This window comes from Entelurus aequoreus, linkage group LG27, assembly GCF_033978785.1.
Source record: "Entelurus aequoreus isolate RoL-2023_Sb linkage group LG27, RoL_Eaeq_v1.1, whole genome shotgun sequence".
Taxonomy (NCBI): Eukaryota; Metazoa; Chordata; class Actinopteri; order Syngnathiformes; family Syngnathidae; genus Entelurus; species Entelurus aequoreus.
In genome coordinates, this window is record NC_084757.1 from 14743524 (window position 1) to 14762874 (window position 19351).

General features: G+C 40.7%; 2 protein-coding genes across 7 annotated transcripts in view; one reads left to right on the forward strand and one right to left on the reverse strand.

Annotated features, from left to right (window-relative positions):
• The window catches only part of cracd (capping protein inhibiting regulator of actin dynamics), a 55955-nt gene extending 54091 nt beyond the window's left edge, over positions 1–1864 (reverse strand). For 3 of the 6 annotated variants that reach the window (XM_062038561.1, XM_062038563.1, XM_062038560.1), the window contains exon 1: positions 1766–1821. The gene's annotated coding sequence lies outside the window, so the exon portion shown is untranslated. Of the gene's footprint in view, positions 1–1765 lie in introns of all 6 variants that reach the window. The other 3 variants (XM_062038565.1, XM_062038566.1, XM_062038562.1) reach the window with 3 other exon arrangements.
• Positions 1724–18568, forward strand: LOC133644097 (carbohydrate sulfotransferase 14-like). Its single transcript, XM_062038419.1, has 3 exons — positions 1724–1924; positions 8827–8961; positions 17741–18568. The coding sequence occupies exons 1-3, from the start codon at positions 1724–1726 to the stop codon at positions 18566–18568; spliced, it is 1164 nt and encodes a 387-aa protein (XP_061894403.1).
• Positions 18569–19351: the final 783 nt, after the last annotated feature.

Here is a 19351-nt window from a genome sequence, read left to right on the forward strand (position 1 = left end):
TAACCGCAACATGTAAGTGTAAAAACAAACAAACAACAACATTATGATTTGTACATTTTCGCAATGTGCTTGTTGCATTTTTAAACAAAGAAAACAACCGGAAGTTGTCTTTTTTTTTAAGTTATCGTGCCATGATGTTACCAGTCCGGCCCCCGATCTAAAATGAGTTTGACACCCCTGGTCTAGATGATAGCCCTGCAGAATTGACCTGAATATAAAAGAAAAAAACCCAATAAAAAATAAACAAATTACATTTTTGAACGAAATAAACTGTTGTTTTAAATGTGTCCACCAGATGTCACAATAGCAATTCTTTGTATCTACATATGTAAAAAAAACACATGATGTTAGTGTACCAGTTGAGGAAAATGAGCAAACTACATAAATAACACACTGTAATTTGCTTTTGATATTATTTTTTTTATCTTGATAGATTGAACATTATCACATTATTTATTCAGAAAGTATAAATAACGGCAAATAAAGATAGAATACTATTAACCGCAACATGTAAGTGTAAAAAAAAACAAACAACAACATTATGATTTGTACATTTTCGCAATGTGCTTGTTGCATTTTTAAACAAAGAAAACAACCGGAAGTTGTCTTTATTTTTAAGTTATCGTGCCATGATTTTACCAGTCCGGCCCCCGATCTAAAATGAGTTTGACACCCCTGGTCTAGATGATAGCCCTGCAGAATTGACCTGAATATAAAAGAAAAAAACCAAATAAAAAATAAACAAATTACATTTTTGAACGAAATAAACTGTTGTTTTAAATGTGTCCACCAGATGTCACAATAGCAATTCTTTGTATCTACATATGAAAAAAAAAACACATGATGTTAGTGTACCAGTCGAGGAAAATGAGCAAACTACATAAATAACACACTGTAATTTGCTTTTGATATTATTTTTTTTATCTTGATAGATTGAACATTATCACATTATTTATTCAGAAAGTATAAATAACGGCAAATAAAGATAGAATACTATCAACCGCAACATGTAAGTGTAAAAAAAACAACAACAACAACATTATGATTTGTACATTTTCGCAATGTGCTTGTTGTATTTTTAAACAAAGAAAACAATCGGAAGTTGTCTTTATTTTTAAGTTATCGTGCCATGATTTTACCACTTGGGAGTAGATTTTTCTCCATGTGGCCCCCCCGATCTAAAATGAGTTTGCGCTATAGATGATAGCTATGCAGAATTGACAACAACAATAAAAATACAAATAAATAAATTTCTGCAGGATGGTGGGGAGTGGTGGTGTGTGTGTGTGTGTGTGTGTGTGTGTGTGTGTGGGGTGGGGGGCTCCAAATGTCTCTCCTCTTTGCATGCTATCTCTAAAATGACGCATTGTCTCCTATCTAGCCTGCAGGACAACACAGATGCTGATCAATAGGCACCCCTCGATGGCAGATTAGTGCAATCCACGCGTGGAGAGGGCCTATTTCATTCCCATCAGAAAGGCAGACGGAGAACAAAGAACGTGGCCCACCGCGTTTCTCTCCAGGGGCGTCCACTGTGTATATGTAACGTGACGTGACGGTTAATATTAAAAATAAAATTTTAAAAAAACGCGATTGTGTTACAACCAGGCCCGCTGTTATGGGCGTTTGCGCATTTGGGCTGCGGCGCGCACCCGCGACGGCATGGCTGCGTGCGTGGGGGGGGAGGATGGAGGTGGATGGCCGGTGCGGGGGTCAGTGCCGGATGAGATGCGGTGACAACGTCATCAGAAATGAGAAGACTCACGGTGATCGGGCGGCTCCTTCCTCCCGGTCCACGCGACACGAGTGGGTCTCTCCGATGCCTCCCGATGAAGATGAGGAGGACGACGAGGCGGATGATGCGCGTGCCAGACGGGGGAGAAGAAACACGCACAGCTGCACGCGCCTGAAGGAGGGAGGGAGGGCGTGGCTGCACAAGGGGGGGGGGGGGGGGTGGGGGGATTCCACAGGGAGCTCATGATGCTTAAAAAAAAAACATAAGCATTGCACAAAAATAAACATTACGCTAATTAGCATCAATGAACATTGCACAATAACAATTTGCATGGTTGTCACAAGGTACTCTGCGTTTTTTTTGTTTTTGTTTTTTTTGGAACAAGCCTATTCAGCAAAATATAAAATAAACTTCAAATATAATCACGGTGGTTGGCGAACTTTTTTCACCAAGTACCACCTAAAAAACCATCATGACCAACATTAAAATACAGTACACTGTAAAAAAAAAAAAAAAATCTGTAAAAAAACGGTCATCTACTGGCAGCTATACGGCTGCCAAACGAAAACCGTAAAATTAAAGTAAAACCTTGTAAACCAAATAATGATCAAAAACATTATATTTACAGACATTTTCATGAAACTTTTTGCGGAAAAATATCGTAATTTTACAGATTTTGACTAAATTATTAAGATCAACCACCTTTAACCACTCATTCATTCTTAAAGTAATCTTACTTATCTCATCATATGAAATATGACTTACTTCACCAATTATTATTATTAAATTCCTACTATTATTTATTTATTTATTTTTATTGTGATTACTTATGGAGTTTATTGTGAATAAATTGTGAACAGGAAGTGAACAAAAAGTTTTAGCAACTGTTATGTAAAGAAAAGGGGTAGGATTAAATAAGCTCTGCTTCTTCCTACTCTTTTTCGAACATGTTGAAAGGAGAAACTAGAAATTGTGATGTATCATGTTGCATGCTTGCATGTTCGAAATAAACTCAAACTCAAACTCAAACTCAATAAAGTGACGATGCAAACAGTTCTGCAGAAAAATACCTTTATTCTACAGAGTTTTTCCAAATTATTACGATCAAACACCTTTAATGACGTGACAATGCTGGCAGTTCCACAGAAAAATACCATTATTTTACAGATTTTTTCTGAATTGTTAAGATCAACCACCTTTAATAAAGTGACGATGCAAACAGTTCTGCAGAAAAATACCTTTATTCTACAGTTAGATTGTTAGTATGGACTTTTATATAACAAGCTACATATTTAATGAAAGATAAAGATTAAGATTAAACATGAAAGATACCAATGATTGTCACACACACACTAGATGTGGTGAAATTTGTCCTCTGCATTTGACCCATCCCCTTGGGGAGCAGTGGGCAGCAGCGGCGCCGCGCCCGGGAATCATTTTGGTGACTTAACCCCCAACTCCAACCCGTGTTGCTGAGTGCCAAGCAGGGAGGTTATGGGTCCCATTTTTATAGTCTTTGGTATGACTCGGCTGGTAATTACTGTAATGTTACATGAATTTGAAAGTAATTTAAGAAAACAGAAAATGCTATGTATAATTAATTTGGTATTTTTCTGTGAAAGAAATAGAAATATACATAGTTTAAATCACATTTTGATTTAAAAAGAGTAAACACAGTTGTTTGCCAATAAATAGCTTCACACAACCATTAAGCATGAGTGGAAGAAAGTTTTTTGTGTTATCATTCATATTCTCTGAAGAATGGCCAAGAAATCATAAATTCTCCCAGGGTATGTAAACTCATGAGCACGACTGTATATATATATACATATATATATATATATATATATATATATATATATATATATATATATATATATATATATATATATATATATATATATATATATATATATATATATATATATATATATATATATATATATATATATATATATATATATATATATATATATATATATATATATATATATATATATATATATATATATATATATATATATATATATATATATATATAATATATATATATATATATATATATATATATATATATATATATATATATATATATATATATATATATATATATATATATATATATATATATATATATATATATATATATATATATATATATATATATATACACAGCCCAGCCCCCGGCCAAATTTTTTTTAACCCAATGGTGCCCCCAAATCAAAAAGTTTGGGGACCCCTAATCTAAGACGACAAATTTAGGAAAACAAATTAAGGTGAGTTAAGGTCGTTAAAAGTTTCACTTCACATAACCATTAACAACTGTTCCCAAACAACACACTAGTCATTGTTTTTGTTTGTCAAGATATAGATAGATGCTGTTATTTTTTTTTTTTACTGTAGGTAGAGAAAATGAATAACAAAATAAGGGTGGGCCAAAGAAAAGGCAAACTATAAAATAATCTCATAAAAATGACTCCTGTCATTTGAGTGTCATAATAAAATATTTTAATTGGTTTGAGACAGGTGTGCCGCTGGTATTGCCACATGTGATGTTGCTCACTTGTGCTCCACTGAATGCTCAGCGAGTTTTTGTGTTTGCTCACACATATGAACAATTAGAGGGAACATTGCTGGCAGCACACACGTCTCAAACCAATTTCAATATTTTATTATAACACTCAAACGACAGGAGTAATTGTCATGAGATTATTTTCTAATATTAGTGATTTGGCCAAAATAAATCTTGTTTTTCATAAGCTATGTGTAAGTATTGTACAGTATGTCTGGGTGGGGGTCTTGCTTTGGAAATAATGTGTACCTCTTTCAGAGATCACATTTAGGTGCCTTTAAACATCCTCATGTTGCACAATGAAATGTAAGCACGGGATAAAGTGTGCATTCCCGTAACTTTCTCTAGTAACAGCATTTCACGATTAATATCCATAAATTAACAATAACTATAATAATAATAATAATAATTTGTAACTGAGTATTTCCCTTGTGGATCATTAGAGTTTGTCTAAGTCTAAGTCTAAGTTAATAATAAATGACAGTAGAATAAGCACACATGTGATTGAGGAGTCATAGTGTAACTTTGTGTGGTGTTTGAGTTGTCCGACTTTTTGTGTGGCCATAAACGCACCAGTGGCTAAGCGCTATGAGTGTTGGTGCAGGTGAAGGAAAGCGAGCGGGTGTTGTTGATATGACAGATGACAGAGTTGGTTTTGGCCTGGTTTGTACGGCAGAAAATGACTAGTTGTTCGAGATGTATGTTTTTTACTCATGTTTTTGGTGTGGTTAGATCTGTTTAGATCTTGCAAGTGCAAAAAATGTTCGCTCGCGCATTTTGCCGCACTTGCATCCTGTATATCTCCTGGGGGCTAAGTCCTCGTGTTTTTAAAACCTAATGACGGCCCTGGAACAAGTACTTAGGTTTTCGACGTGATCTGGTTGGTTTCTATTACGTTACCCAAAATTTAGATTGGGAGGCTGAACTTCTTTGTGTGTGTATCCTAGCAGCCCCGCCTCCACCCGTAGAGACAAAGAGAGTGGATGACAAGAGGTTTCACTCCGTTTATTTCATTCGGCCATGAAGTGCTGAGACCAATGCAAAGAATGAACCCTTTTGTAGCCTGTTTAGGAGCTAGTTTAAATCGCCAGTTTTGTTTCATTTAAAATGTCAATTATTTAGATTAAAGGTATGCCTTGGGGGTGTAACAATAAACGGTATTAATGATAACCACGCTAAAACCTTTGACAGTAGTGTTACGGATTAAAATTAAAATTATCCAAAACCCGTGATCCCCCAGACTCCGAGAGGGAGAAGTGTTAGAAAATGGATGGATGAATGGAAAAGCGTGATTGATAACTGCACTTTGATAAACTCATGGTCTGATTAGCGCCAGCTCGCTATCTGAAATGCTAACATAAAAAAAAAACATGAGATATTATCTTCTTTCTCATACCTCAATCTAAACTTGCTGCCTGAGCAACTAAGCCAGGGGTGTCAAACTCATTTTAGATCGGGGGCCACATGGAGAAAAATCTACTCCCAAGTGGTAAAATCACGGCACGATAACTTAAAAATAAAGACAACTTCATATTGTTTTCTTTGTTTAAAAATAGAACAAGCACATTCTGAAAATTTACAAATCATAATGTTGTTGTTTTTTTTTACACTTTTATGTTGCGGTTAATAGTATTCTATCTCTATTTGTCGTTATTTATACTTTCTGAATAAATGATGTGATAATGTTCATCAGTCAACTCATTGGTGTTAATTTTCAATCTATCAAGATAAAATTATATCAAAATGAAATTACAAGATGTTATTTATGTAGTTTGCTCATTTTCCTCGACTGGTGCACTAACATCATGTGGTTTTTTAATTTATTTTTTTACATCTGTAGCATCATCTACAAAGATACAAATAATTGCTATTGCGACATCGAGTGGACACATTTAGAACAGCAGTTTCTTTCATTCAAAAATGTCGTCACATTTTTATACTTAGCAAAATCATCCCGCGGGTCAGATAAAACCTGTTCGGATCAGGCCCGCGGGCCGTACGTTTGACACCCCTGAACTAAGCTTCCTTTTAACAGGGTCGGTTTCATGGACTGACAGTGGAAATTTAACATCAAACGGTTGCATTCTGATTGTTCAATAGTTTTATTTTGAAATTACTACCGGAAATCTTACCTTCTAACAGGGTTGGTTTCATGGACTGACAGTGGAAATTTAACATTAAAAGGTTGTATTCTGATGTTCAATAGTTTTATTTTGAAATTACTAACGGAAATCTTACCTTTTAACTGGGGTCGGTTTCATGGACTGACAGTGGAAATTTAACATTAAGCTGATATAGGCTCCAGCGACCCCCCGCCACCTCGAAAGGTAGAAAATGGATGGATGGACGGTTGCTGTCATGACTTGTTCTGCGGCGTGGTTTGTTCTCCCGTGGTGCAAATGAATTGGACCATACGTGGCGTGCAGGTGAGGACATGTTTAATATTTTAACTAAAAAAAAAGGTACAAACAAAAAGCGCTCACAGCGGAGGTAAAATCAATCAATCAATCAATGTTTATTTATATAGCCCTAAATCACAAGTGTCTCAAAGGGCTGCACAAGCCACAACGACATCCTCGGTACAGAGCCCACATACGGGCAAGGAAAAACTCACCCCAGTGGGACGTCGATGTGAATGACTATGAGAAACCTTGGAGAGGACCGCATATGTGGGTAACCCCCCCCCCCCTAGGGGAGACCGAAAGCAATGGATGTCGAGTGGGTCTGACATAATATTGTGAAAGTCCAGTCCACAGTGGATCCAACTCATCAGCGAGAGTCCAGTGCATAATGGGGCCAGCAGGAAACCGTCCCGAGCGGAGACGGGTCAGCAGCGCAGAGATGTCCCCAACCGATGCACAGGCTAGCGGTCCACCTGGGGTCCCGACTCTGGACAGCAAGCACTTCATCCATGGCCACCGGACCTGTGCAACCCCCCCTCCCAAGGAAGAGGGGAGCAGAGGAGAGAAGAAAAGAAACGGCAGATCAACTGGTCTAAAAAGGGGGTCTATTTAAAGGCTAGAGTATACAAATGAGTTTTGAGATGGGACTTAAATGCTTCTACTGAGGTAGAATCTCTAACTGTTACCGGGAGGGCATTCCATAGTATTGGAGCCCGAACAGAAAACGCTCTATAGCCCGCAGACTTTTTTTTGGCTCTGGGAATTACTAATAAACCGGAGTTCTTTGAATGCAGATTTCTTGTCGGGACATATTGTACAATACAATCGGCGAGATAGGCTGGAGCTAAACCGTGTAGTATTTTATACGTAAGTAGTAAAACCTTAAAGTCGCATCTTAAGTGCACAGGAAGCCAGTGCAGGTGAGCCAGTATAGGCGTAATATGATCAAACTTTCTTGTTTTTGTCAAAAGTCTAGCAGCCGCATTTTGTACCAACTGTAATCTTTTAATGCTAGACATAGGGAGACCCGAAAATAATACGTTACAGTAATCGAGACGAGACGTAACGAACGCATGAATAATGATCTCAGCGTCGCTAGTGGACAAGATGGAGCGTATTATAGCGATATTACGGAGATGAAAGAAGGCCGTTTTAGTAACACTCTTAATGTGTGACTCAAACGAGAGAGTTGGGTCGAAGATAATACCCAGATTCTTTACCGAGTCGCCTTGTGTAATTGTTTGGTTGTCAAATGTTAAGGTGGTATCATTGGCGTTGTTAGGCCTATTTTAGGGGGGCTCAAGCTGTGTAAATAATGTAAATAATTCAATGTGATTATCTTGTGTGACGACTGTATTATGATGATAGTATATATCTGATAGTATATATCTGTATCATGAATCAATTTAAGTGGACCCCGACTTAAACAAGTTGAAAAACTTACTCGGGTGTTACCATTTAGTGGTCAATTGTACGGAATATGTACTTCACTGTGCAACCTACTAATAAAAGTCTCAATCAATCAATCAATCAATCAATTCTGCCGAAAAACTGGCCAATCGGCTGGATGTGGGTCAAGATGAGTTTGTGGCATCGGACATTCCAAAGAAAAGACTAAGATAGAAGACGGGCCTGCCTATCGGTTCTGCTGGCCCTGTGCTCCTTGCCATTTGGATCATTTGCAAGAAAACGGACAAGAGAATTACTGTGGGGGGCAAACGGCAGAGAGACCATCTCAGCAGGTAAGCACACACACACACACACACACACCCACACACACACACACACACACACACACACACACACACACACACACACACACACACACACACACACACACACACACACACACACACACACACACACACACACACACACACACACACGCACACTACATGTAGCACTTACATGAGGGATGTACTAATGGGGAGGTGTTAGGTACAACAGCCTCCACTATGTAAAAGCTGCGAAAGTACAAACATTAACAGCAACCAGGTCGGGATTCCATGATGACAATGTCTGGAAATAATTTGTTGAAAAGAAGCGGCAGAGTTCGGGGGCGGGTTATGTTCATCTCGTGCTTTATGATCGGAGCAAGCCTGCTGCTTATGGTGCAGGTCATCAACTTTCAGCAGGGGGTTACATTTTGGCACAGCATGGAGACACGTCCATTTCGGGGTGGCGGCGAGAGGGCGGATTTCATCCAGCAGACAGAGCGACGTGACCGGGCTGCTCTGGACGTGGAGTCCCAGGTACGGTTGTTGTTGTTTTTTTCTTCATAGTGCAACATTTGAAATGATGGAATCCCCATACATGGAGGCCGTTCATTTAGTTCAATGTTTGTAGAAACAAATACGGTAACAGACTTGACAAAAAAAACAAAAAAAAAACTATAGTCATTTCAAATGGCAACTCTGGCTTTTAAAAAAAACTCTAAGAGAAATCAAGAAAAATAAATTGTCAGTAAGTTTCATTTTTTAGATCAAGCTCCTGAAGTGCTCACTGTCCAAAAAAAAAAAAAAAAAAGATGCTAGAGTTAGTGCGAGTCATTTTTAATAAAGGAAAAGTCACTAAAAGGAATTGAAGAAGCTTCTCGAAACTTGAACATTTCTCAATAAATAATAAGCAATGAGCAGCAACTATTGAAAATACAGCAAAAAGATATAAGAAATTATGGAAACACTTTAGTAGAGGGAACACATATTCAACATTAATTAGTTGCTTATTAACATGCACATTTGTAACCTATTGGCTCTTAATTAGTCATTATTAAGTACTTAATCATCATCATCGGCAGTCACTCGTAGTCGAGTATGACTGTCCTCAGAATGGATGGGTTCCCATTCGGGAGGACGCCTGCGCGTGACGTCTTTTAGCGTGGGGAGACTGATGCGCCTGCAGCCACCACACGGTCCTTATTAATGCCTTATTGTGCATGGCCTTGTTATACAACCAGTAAGCCATTAACTAACTAAGAGTCTTCCCTCAATAACCTCAGAATTATTGCTTATTAGTAACCCTAACCCTTATATGTTCCCCTATTGTCCAAATAACTCTAAATTAAGTCTTTGTTACTTTAATAAGCAACTAATTAATGGTGAATATGTTCCCCATACTAAAGTGTTACTGAAATTATATGTTATTATAATTGATAATACCAATGTATACATAACATTTGTAAGCCTTGTTTTGAAGAAAATACATGCCTCTATATGCCGATTGCGTAAATATATGATTGACATTGACCAAGCCCCAAGCTTCCACACCCATGGACACAAGAATCTCATCAAACTGGGGGAACCGCTCAAATATGTGAATTATTCTGCAGTTCAAACTGAGCGTTCACACCTTAGAGAGTTGTTGCACCGGGTGGATTGACATGAAACAGATGTTGAACGTTCACAGTCACCGTAGCTGTTGCTGAGAGAGTTTGCATGCTTTAAATATGTTTCATAAATAAATAAATGTTAACAAATGAGTTCCTGAAGCAGAGTTAAAATAATATTACAAAATGTGTGAATGTAAAATCTCCTGAGGAAAATGCATATGTATTGTGTTAGTTGTGTTGCAAAGCGAAACAATTGTTGCGATGTTGGGACCCCACGGACCGTAAACAAGGAAGAACATGCAAGAGGGGATTGGGCTTGAGCTAGGTTGTCTTCAGCTCCTCGAAAGATTTAAATGTATTCTTTGATTTGTGCAAAACTTCAACCAAGTCTTTATCAGAACCTCTTTTCGTTACAAGCAGCCAAGGAGGTATTGTATTTTTTGTACTTAAATTTATTTCCAAGTGTTTATTGATGTGAAATCAAAGTCTGATGTACTGTATTGTACTGTATTTTGTAAGTTTTCACGGCGTGTTGGCGTTGAGGCGTGGCTGGTGTATACAGCAAAAAGGAGTCGTCAATGCACGCCCGTTTTACAAAAAATAACTTTCCTGTGTTGCCGTGTATCGAAAGGAGCTACAGTGAGAACTCGACTGCCTTCGCGGGTAGAAGAGACACGGGACCTCTTCTTTGTCAGATTGTTAATCAATCAATCAATCAATGTTTATTTATACAGCCCTAAATCACAAGTGTCTCAAAGGGCTGCACAAGCCACAACAACATCCGCGGTACAGAGCCCACATAAGGGCAAGGAAAAACTCACAACCCCAATGGGACGTCAATGTGAATGACTATGAGAAACCTTGGAGAGGACCGCATATGTGGGTGACCCCGCCCCTCTAGGGGAGACCGGATGCAATGGACGTCGAGTGGGTCTGACATAATATTGTGAAAGTCCAGTCCATAGTAGATCTAACATAATAGTGAGAGTCCAGTCCATAGTGGGGCCAGCAGGAGACCATCTCGAGCGGAGATGGGTCAGCAGCGCAGAGATGTCCCCAACCGATGCACAGGCGAGCGGTCCACCCCGGGTCCCGACTCTGGACAGCCAGCACTTCATCCATGGCCACCGGACCTGTGTCCCCCCCTCCACGAAGGAGAGGGGGGCAGAGGAGAAAATAAAATAAACGGCAGATCAACTGGTCTAAAAAGGGGGTCTATTTAAAGGCCTACTGAAACCCACTACTACCGACCACGCAGTCTGATAGTTTATACATCAATGATGAAATCTTAACATTGCAACACATGCCAATACGCCGGGTTAACTTATAAAGTGCAATTTTAAATTTCCCGCTAAACTTCCGGTTGAAAACGTCTATGTATGATGACGTATGCGCGTGACGTCACGAAAGCAACGGAAGTATTCGGAGCCCATTGGACCCAATACAAAAAAGCTCTGTTTTCATTTCAAAATTCCACAGTATTCTGGACATCTGTGTTGGTGAATCTTTTGCAATTTGTATAATGAACAATGAAGACTGCAAAGAAGAAAGTTATAGGTGGGATTAGCGGCTGGCTGTAGCAACACAACCAGGAGGACTTACTTGGATAGCAGACGCGCTAGCCGACGCTAGCCGACGCTAGCCGACGCTAGCCGACGCTAGCCGACGCTAGCCGACGCTAGCCGACGCTAGCCGACGCTAACCGCAAACCGCACGGATGATCGGGTGAAGTCTTTCGTCGCGCCGTTGATTGCTGGAACGCAGGTGAGCACGGGTGTTGATGAGCAGATGAGGGCTGGCTGGCGTAGGTGGAGCGCTAATGTTTTTAGCATAGCTCTGTGAGGTCCAGTTGCTAAGTTAGCTTCAATGGCGTCGTTAGCAACAGTTAAGCTTTGCCAGGCTGGGAAATATTAACCGTGTAGTTACATGTACACGGTTTAATAGTATTGTTGATCTTCTGTCTATCCTTCCAGTCAGGGATTTATTTATTTTGTTTCTATCTGCATTTGAGCACGATGCTATCACGTTAGCTCCGTAGCTAAAGTGTTTCGCCGATGTATTGTAGTAGAGATAAAAGTCACTGTGAATGTCCATTTCGCGTTCTCGACTCTCATTTTCAAGAGGATATAGTATCCGAGGTGGTTTAAAATACAAATCCGTGATCCACAATAGAAAAAGGAGAGAGTGTGGAATCCAATGAGCCAGCTTGTACCTAAGTTACGGTCGGAGTGAAAAAAGATACGTTCTGCACTGCCTCTCTAGTCCTTCACTTTCACGTTCCTCATCCACAAATCTTTCATCCTCGCTCAAATTAATGGGGTAATCGTCGCTTTCTCGGTCCGAATGTCTCTCGCTGCATTGTAAACAATGGTAGAATGTGAGGAAGCCTTCCTCCGGTGACGTCACAGGCAAGGCTTTTTTTTATCAGCGACCAAAAGTTGCGACCTTTATCGTCGTTGTTCTCTACTAAATCCTTTCATCAAAAATATGGCAATATCGGGAAATGATCAAGTATGACACATAGAATGGATCTGCTATCCCCGTTTAAATAAAAAAAATTTCATTTCAGTAGGCCTTTAAAGGCTAGAGTATACAAATGAGTTTTAAGATGGGACTTAAATGCTTCTGCTGAGGTAGCATCTCTAACTGTTACCGGGAGGGCATTCCATAGTACTGGAACCCGAATAGAAAACGCTCTATAGCCTGTAGACTTTTTTAGGGCTCTGGGAATCACTAATAAGCTGGAGTTCTTTGAACGCAGATTTGTTGCAGAGACATATGGTTTTTAAAAGGAAAGTAATATTTTATCTGAGTCTTTAAATTAGTTTGCTTGTTGATGATTGTGTTTGGTTTTGTATTGTGTAGTTATATTTATATGGTAATTATTATTCTGTGACTGTAAATTGTTTGCTTGTTTTCTTATTGATGCTTTTATTTTTTTCTGTATTGTGTAGTTATAATTATATGTTTTTACTTGTAATTGTATTGAGTTTGTGGACCCCAGGGAGACTAGTGGGTTGTTGTGGCAACCAGCTAATGGGGATCCTTAATAAAAATCAAATCAAAAATCAAATCAAAACCATACACACATGCGAGCAACGGAGAGTAGCCTGCCTGTCAATCAAGTCATGTTTCAGGGTGTGTCCAAAGAGCTCTGCCAAAGCCGAGTGGTGGGAGAAGAGGCGTGCTTCTGGAGTTCACAAGGACTCAGGTTTATCAATCAATCAATCAATCAAAGTTTATTTACATAGCCCTAAACCACAAGTGTCTCAAAGGGCTGCACAAGCCACAACGACAACCTCGGCTCAGATCCCACATCAGGCCACATCACATTTATCACTTTGTAAACGGAGCTTCGTATGAAGGTTTTAAAATAGTATTATGTTCATTTGCTGATATTGTTTTACTGTATGTGTTTAACTGCAAATTATTAGTCAAACTGTAAGGCTAAATAGGAAGGCTTTCAAACAGCACATAATTCAACAGGAAGATTGGGTAATTTCAGTTTATTCCACCAGGTGTCTCAGGCATTTTTTGAGTCAAACCAAGATTTGCATGTCTGTTAATGAAGCCAGCTACAGGCTATAAGGCATTTTTTTAGTTTGTTAATTAAGCAAAGTGCATTTTAAGTTAACTAAATAGGCCTACTGGTGATTTTAATTTACATTAAAAAAAAGGCTTGAATGTTAATAATTAAAATTAAGCCCAAGTAACTTCCTCTTTATTAACTGTCTGCACAAGCTTTTAGGAAGCATTTTAACATTGACAAGCAAGTAAACAGTATTCAAGTTTAAAAGGATAGTCTACATACTTAAACAACTGTTGGTATTTCAAATTATTAGCCTACTACCCATCCATCCATCCATCCATCCATCCATTTTCTACCGCTTATCCCTTTTTTTTGGGGTCGCGGGGGGTGCTGGAGCCTATCTCAGCTGCATTCGGGCAGAAAGTGGGGTACACCCTGGACAAGTCACCACCTCATCGCAGGGCCAACGCAGATAGACAGACAACATTCACACTCACATTCACACACTAGGGCCAATTTTTTGTGTTGCCAATCAACCTATCCCCAGGTGCATGTCTTTGGAGGTGGGAGGAAGCCGGAGTACCCGGAGGGAACCCACGCAGTCACGGGGAGAACATTCAAACTCCACACAGAAAGATCCCAAGCCCGGGATTGAACTCAGGACTACTCAGGATCTTCTACCAAATTAGAATAACCCTTCATCGTCTAAAAACATTGTCAATTGACAAGCCTCATATTATCTCAATATGTCTGACACAAAGATTACAGAACAGGACACAAACTCAAGGATTACTGAACAGCACACAAACTCATTAGCTCAGCTTGAGGTTAATGCCCAAGCTGTAGAAGGAGAAGACACTGTGCGAAGAAGCGGTAGAACTCGAACCTTGACGGAAAAAGGGAGGGGGCTTCAAGAAGAAAAATTGAAAGGCGTACATCGCAAATACAAACTTGCCTATGAGAAGTGGAAGTATAATGCGAAGGTAGCCAAAGAGTTGATGAGTGATGAAATCTCAGAGGAAGAATTAAACAAGTCGATGGATCATCTACAAGCCACATGTGCAGATGTGAAGGCAGTATAAGAGGAATTCCGTGAAATACAAGCTCCTGATGCAGATGTTCGACGTAAAGTGGATGCATGTGTATCGATGTCTGAGTTCATGATTAAAAGAGCACAACAACTCATTGACGGTGACGCTGCAGTGAATGAAAAACAGTGGCCAGACGTCGGCTCTATTGTAAATTAATCAAGTCCATCATTAAAGTCTCTATACCTTCGTTCGGAATACAACACTCACTTAAGTAACCATTCAGTCAAGAGAGATGAGGCTGTGGCCGAAGCAGCTGCGGCCGGAGAGGTTTTGTCAGTGCTACAAGAGCAAGACAAGGAAGTCACTGAACTTCAAAGACCGGAGGCTGAAGAGAAGCTACGTGCCGCACAATTTGAGGCTGAATCTCTAGCCAGACAACAGGTAATGCAAAATCAGCTCCGAAAGCTTGAGCACTTAGAGGAAGTCAAGAAGCTGAATGCAGCTAAGGCCGGAGTCAAGGTGTATGACGAACTCAGTGACAAGTCCGAAGTCAGTAGTTTACTACATAACAACAAACAACCCGATAAAGCACAGAACCTCAATGCATCAAGTCCTCCATTCATTCCTCAACAAGCTCAAGTGCCAAGTAATAATCCCAGTCGTCCCAACTTTCAAACAGTCCCACAGGTTCCACCAAATTCACAGGTGCAGAGTCCTGATTTTGCAACTGCTCTCGCTGAAGCCATGAGTGCCAATCGTCTCCCAACACCTGAACCTACAGTATTTCCGGGAGCTCATATAAAATACAACAACTGGCAATTGTCCTTTCAGATACTGAATGACAGAAAAGGCATTCCTAAAAATGGAAAACTATATTACCTGAGAAAGTATGCGGTGCTGCAAAGAAAGCTGTTGAAGGACTCTTCCTGATCGGCACAGAGGCAGCATATGAAACTGCATGGAAGCTGCTAGAGAAGCGCTTTGGAGACACTTACGTAATTGGGAAGTCCTTCAGAGATAAGCTGAATGCGTGGCCAAAAGTAAGATCTAAAGATGGATGCGAACTGAGAGAACTTGCAGATTTTCACCAGAGCTGTGAGGCTGCAATACCTTGTATCCTCCACCATTGGAGTGCCAAGTCGGCCTACTAACAGGCTAAAACTGCCATCAAGCTCTTCTTCCCAGATAAATTTTATGCGGAAAAGAAGGCCATCCATATGGTCAGCGAACCGACCTTGGATGGAGCATTGTTGGCTGTTCCAAGCCAGCAACTGAGTATGAAGACACAATTGGTGTGAGCCATAGGGTCATTATACGACAAGTGACTCCTGCCGCACAACCTCTAAGTCGCCTTAAAGATGAAGTGCACTTTGTCTGCAGAAATCAGGTCAAAGAGCTAAGTCCTGCAGAAATCATTAAGATACTTGAAATGGATTTCACAGATCACTCAACAGACGACAATCCAGTCTCTCAAGAAGATCTTCTCTTCATGTCACGAGTGAAAGAGGGGATAAGACAGAAAGAAGAGGACACTATGAGCTACCACTACCATTCAAGAAAGACAAACCCAGTCTTCCAAGTAACGAAATAAGTGCAGCTAACAGATTAGCAGCACTGGCGAAACGACTAAGAAAAAACGAGCAGTACTACAAAGATTATGTACATTCCATGAATGACATCATCACTCGTGGAGACGCTTTCAAGGTCCCACAGTCTGAACTCCACAAGCAACCAGCATGGTATATTCCGCACCATGGAGTCTACCACCCCCACAAACCAGGGAAGATATGAGTAGTCTTTGACTGTTCCGCACGTTTTCAAGATACATCGCTCAATGATCACCTCCTAACTGGACCAGACCTGACGAACACCTTGGTTGGTGTGTTGATCCGATTCAGGAAGGGCCCTATCGCCATAATGTGTGACATTGAAAAGATGTTTCACCAACTTCACGTTCGCAAAGGACTCCTTGAGGTTCCTCTGGTGGGACGAAGGTGATATAAACTCTAAACCATCAGTGTACAGGCTGCGTGTGCACTTGTTTGGGGCAGCTTCGTCACCTGGCTGCTCCAACTTTGCTCTCAAACACCTTGGATGGTGTGTACAGCAAGAAGGAGTCGTCAATAAACGCTCGTTTTGCAAAAAATAACTTTCCTGTGTTGCCGTGTACCGAAAGGAGCTACAGTCACCACATGTGTCTGACATTTGGACAAAGTACAAACAACATGGGAGGTTTGTAAAAGGCAAGCGTCAAGACAGAAAATGCACAACAGAAAGTTGTCATTAACATTTTAACATAAGAAACAAGGAAAAGCAGTGGTGGACTATGGATGACCGAATGGAAGTCATATACAGTGATGAATTGTGAATCTGCATTGGGAAGGATGATGGTGCTGGAACTTTTGTTTGGTGGTGTTCCAATGAGATTTATGAAGACGACTGCCTGAAGAAAACATGCACATTTCCACAGTCATTTAATATTTAATATGTGGCTGCATGTCAGGTATATATATACAGGTATATATATATATATATATACATATCTTTATCACATTGTTTACTTTCACGTGTCCATTAAAGATATGATTCATGTATGATGGCTCAGGTGTGATTCACTACAATATGGCTAGTCTAAGAGCTGCTGATGGTGAGGCAAGCAAGGTTTACCGTTAAAAGAAATGTGGCAATGGTCTACATTGAAATACAGGGTAAGGATACACGTCCAGGTCAGCGGTGACTATGACGCGCGCATTTTTTCCGTGCATGCGTAATAGGTCGCGTTGCGCCGGCGGATGGAGGGGGAAGGGGGTCTTAAACGACCAGTGTGTGTGTGTGTGTGGACACGGATAAGGTTAGGTGGGATTTACCCTGGATAACCTCAGTGTAGAAGGGGCCTAAGTCTGGTGATGCCATCATTTTTGCCAGTGGTTGTTTATTGATGATGACTAAATACCTCGTAACACCGTGTGTTACACTTTTGTAAGAGGATTTTACTGGGTTTTCTATCCAAAGTCCAATTAATTCTGCAATTTTCTAAAAAAAAAAAAAAACATCAACAAAATAGGAATTTGGCAAAGGCAAAAGCTAAACTTCTCACCTGGAATTTGTCAGTAATCCCCCGTTTCCTTTGCCATCCCATTCAGATCCTCCAGGAGATCAGGAACCGCACCATCAGGACCATGTGCAGCCAGAACATGTCCAACGATTTATGGTCCCTGGCGCCCCTGCAGAGGAAGACCTTGCTGCAGCACGTGCTGGTGAACGACAAGTACGGCTTCCTCTACTGCTACGTCCCCAAGGTGGCCTGCTCCAACTGGAAAAGGGTCCTTAAGGTCCTAAACGGGGCGCTGGAGAGCGTGGACGTCAAAGGGAAGATGGACCACCTACATGACCTCGTCTTTTTGGCCTCCATGAAACCAGAGGAGATTCGTTACCGCCTCAAGCACTACTTCAAGTTCATGTTTGTGCGAGATCCCATGGAGCGCCTGCTGTCCGCATACAGGAACAAGTTCGGAGAGATGGAGTCCTACCAAAAAAAATATGGCGTCGAGATCATCAAGCGTTACAGGAAGGGCCGCCCGCTTGATAACTCGCTGATAACCGGAGATGACGTCACGTTTGCAGAGTTTCTCCAGTACCTGCTGGATGAGGATGTGGAGCACATGAACGAGCACTGGATGCCAATGTACAACCTATGCCAGCCTTGCGCGCTCACCTACGACTTCATCGGCTCGTACGAACACCTAGAAATGGATGCCGAGTTTGTGCTCCAGCAAATCAGGGCTCCAGCGCACGTGCGCTTTCCAGAGAGACAGTCGTGGTACAAGCCCGTCACCCCAGAGACGATACAGTATTACCTGTGCAGCCTTCCACAGAAGCTGCTGAGGGAACTCCTGCCAAAGTACATCCTAGACTTCTCCCTCTTCACGTATGCCCTCCCAAACATAAACACTCAGTATTGCCGGCATTAAAAGTTTGTTAAAAAAAAAAAAAAGGCATTCATTTGTACTATAGTGTTTACTTCACAAGCACTGGATTAGAGATGTACCGCAACTGTGGACTTTCCAACCATTCAATCAAATAAAGAAGCAACTTTTCCAACAGACCTGATGATACACCATGTTTTGTACACAATCTGGTTACCATACCAATGACCCTACAACAGTGGTTCTTAACATGGGTTCGATCGAACCCTAGGGGTTCGGTGAGTCGGCCTCAGGGGTTCGGTGGAGCCTCCGCCGCGGAGGTCAAGACACACCCGACTCATCTAGTAAATAAAAACTTCTCCCTATCGGCGTACTATGGATACCCCCAAACAATGTTCCCTCTAATTTTCTATCTGATTTGCAGGTGTGTAATTTGTTGTGAGTTTATGCACTGTGTTGGTTTTGTTCTTTGAACGGTTCATTTTGTGCAACAGTAAAAAAAACATATAACTTTGTCTTTGAATTTTTCACTAAAGAAGGGTTCGGTGAATGCACGTATGAAACTGGTGGGGTTCGGTACCTCCAACAAGGTTAAGAACCACTGCCCTACAAACTACAGTGGAATTTCGATTCACAAACACATTGCGAAGAGCTTCGAGGCTATTGGCACTTCTGACGTGTTTATTTCCACAATAGTCGTACCTCGCGCCGGTCAGAGCTGTGTCAGCCAGTCTTTGATTAAATGTCTCCAAACTCTCGCTGTCTTGCTGTATCGCTCCGGATTGCTAGACAACCACTGAGCTAGCAGTTTAGCTACGCAGTTAGCCT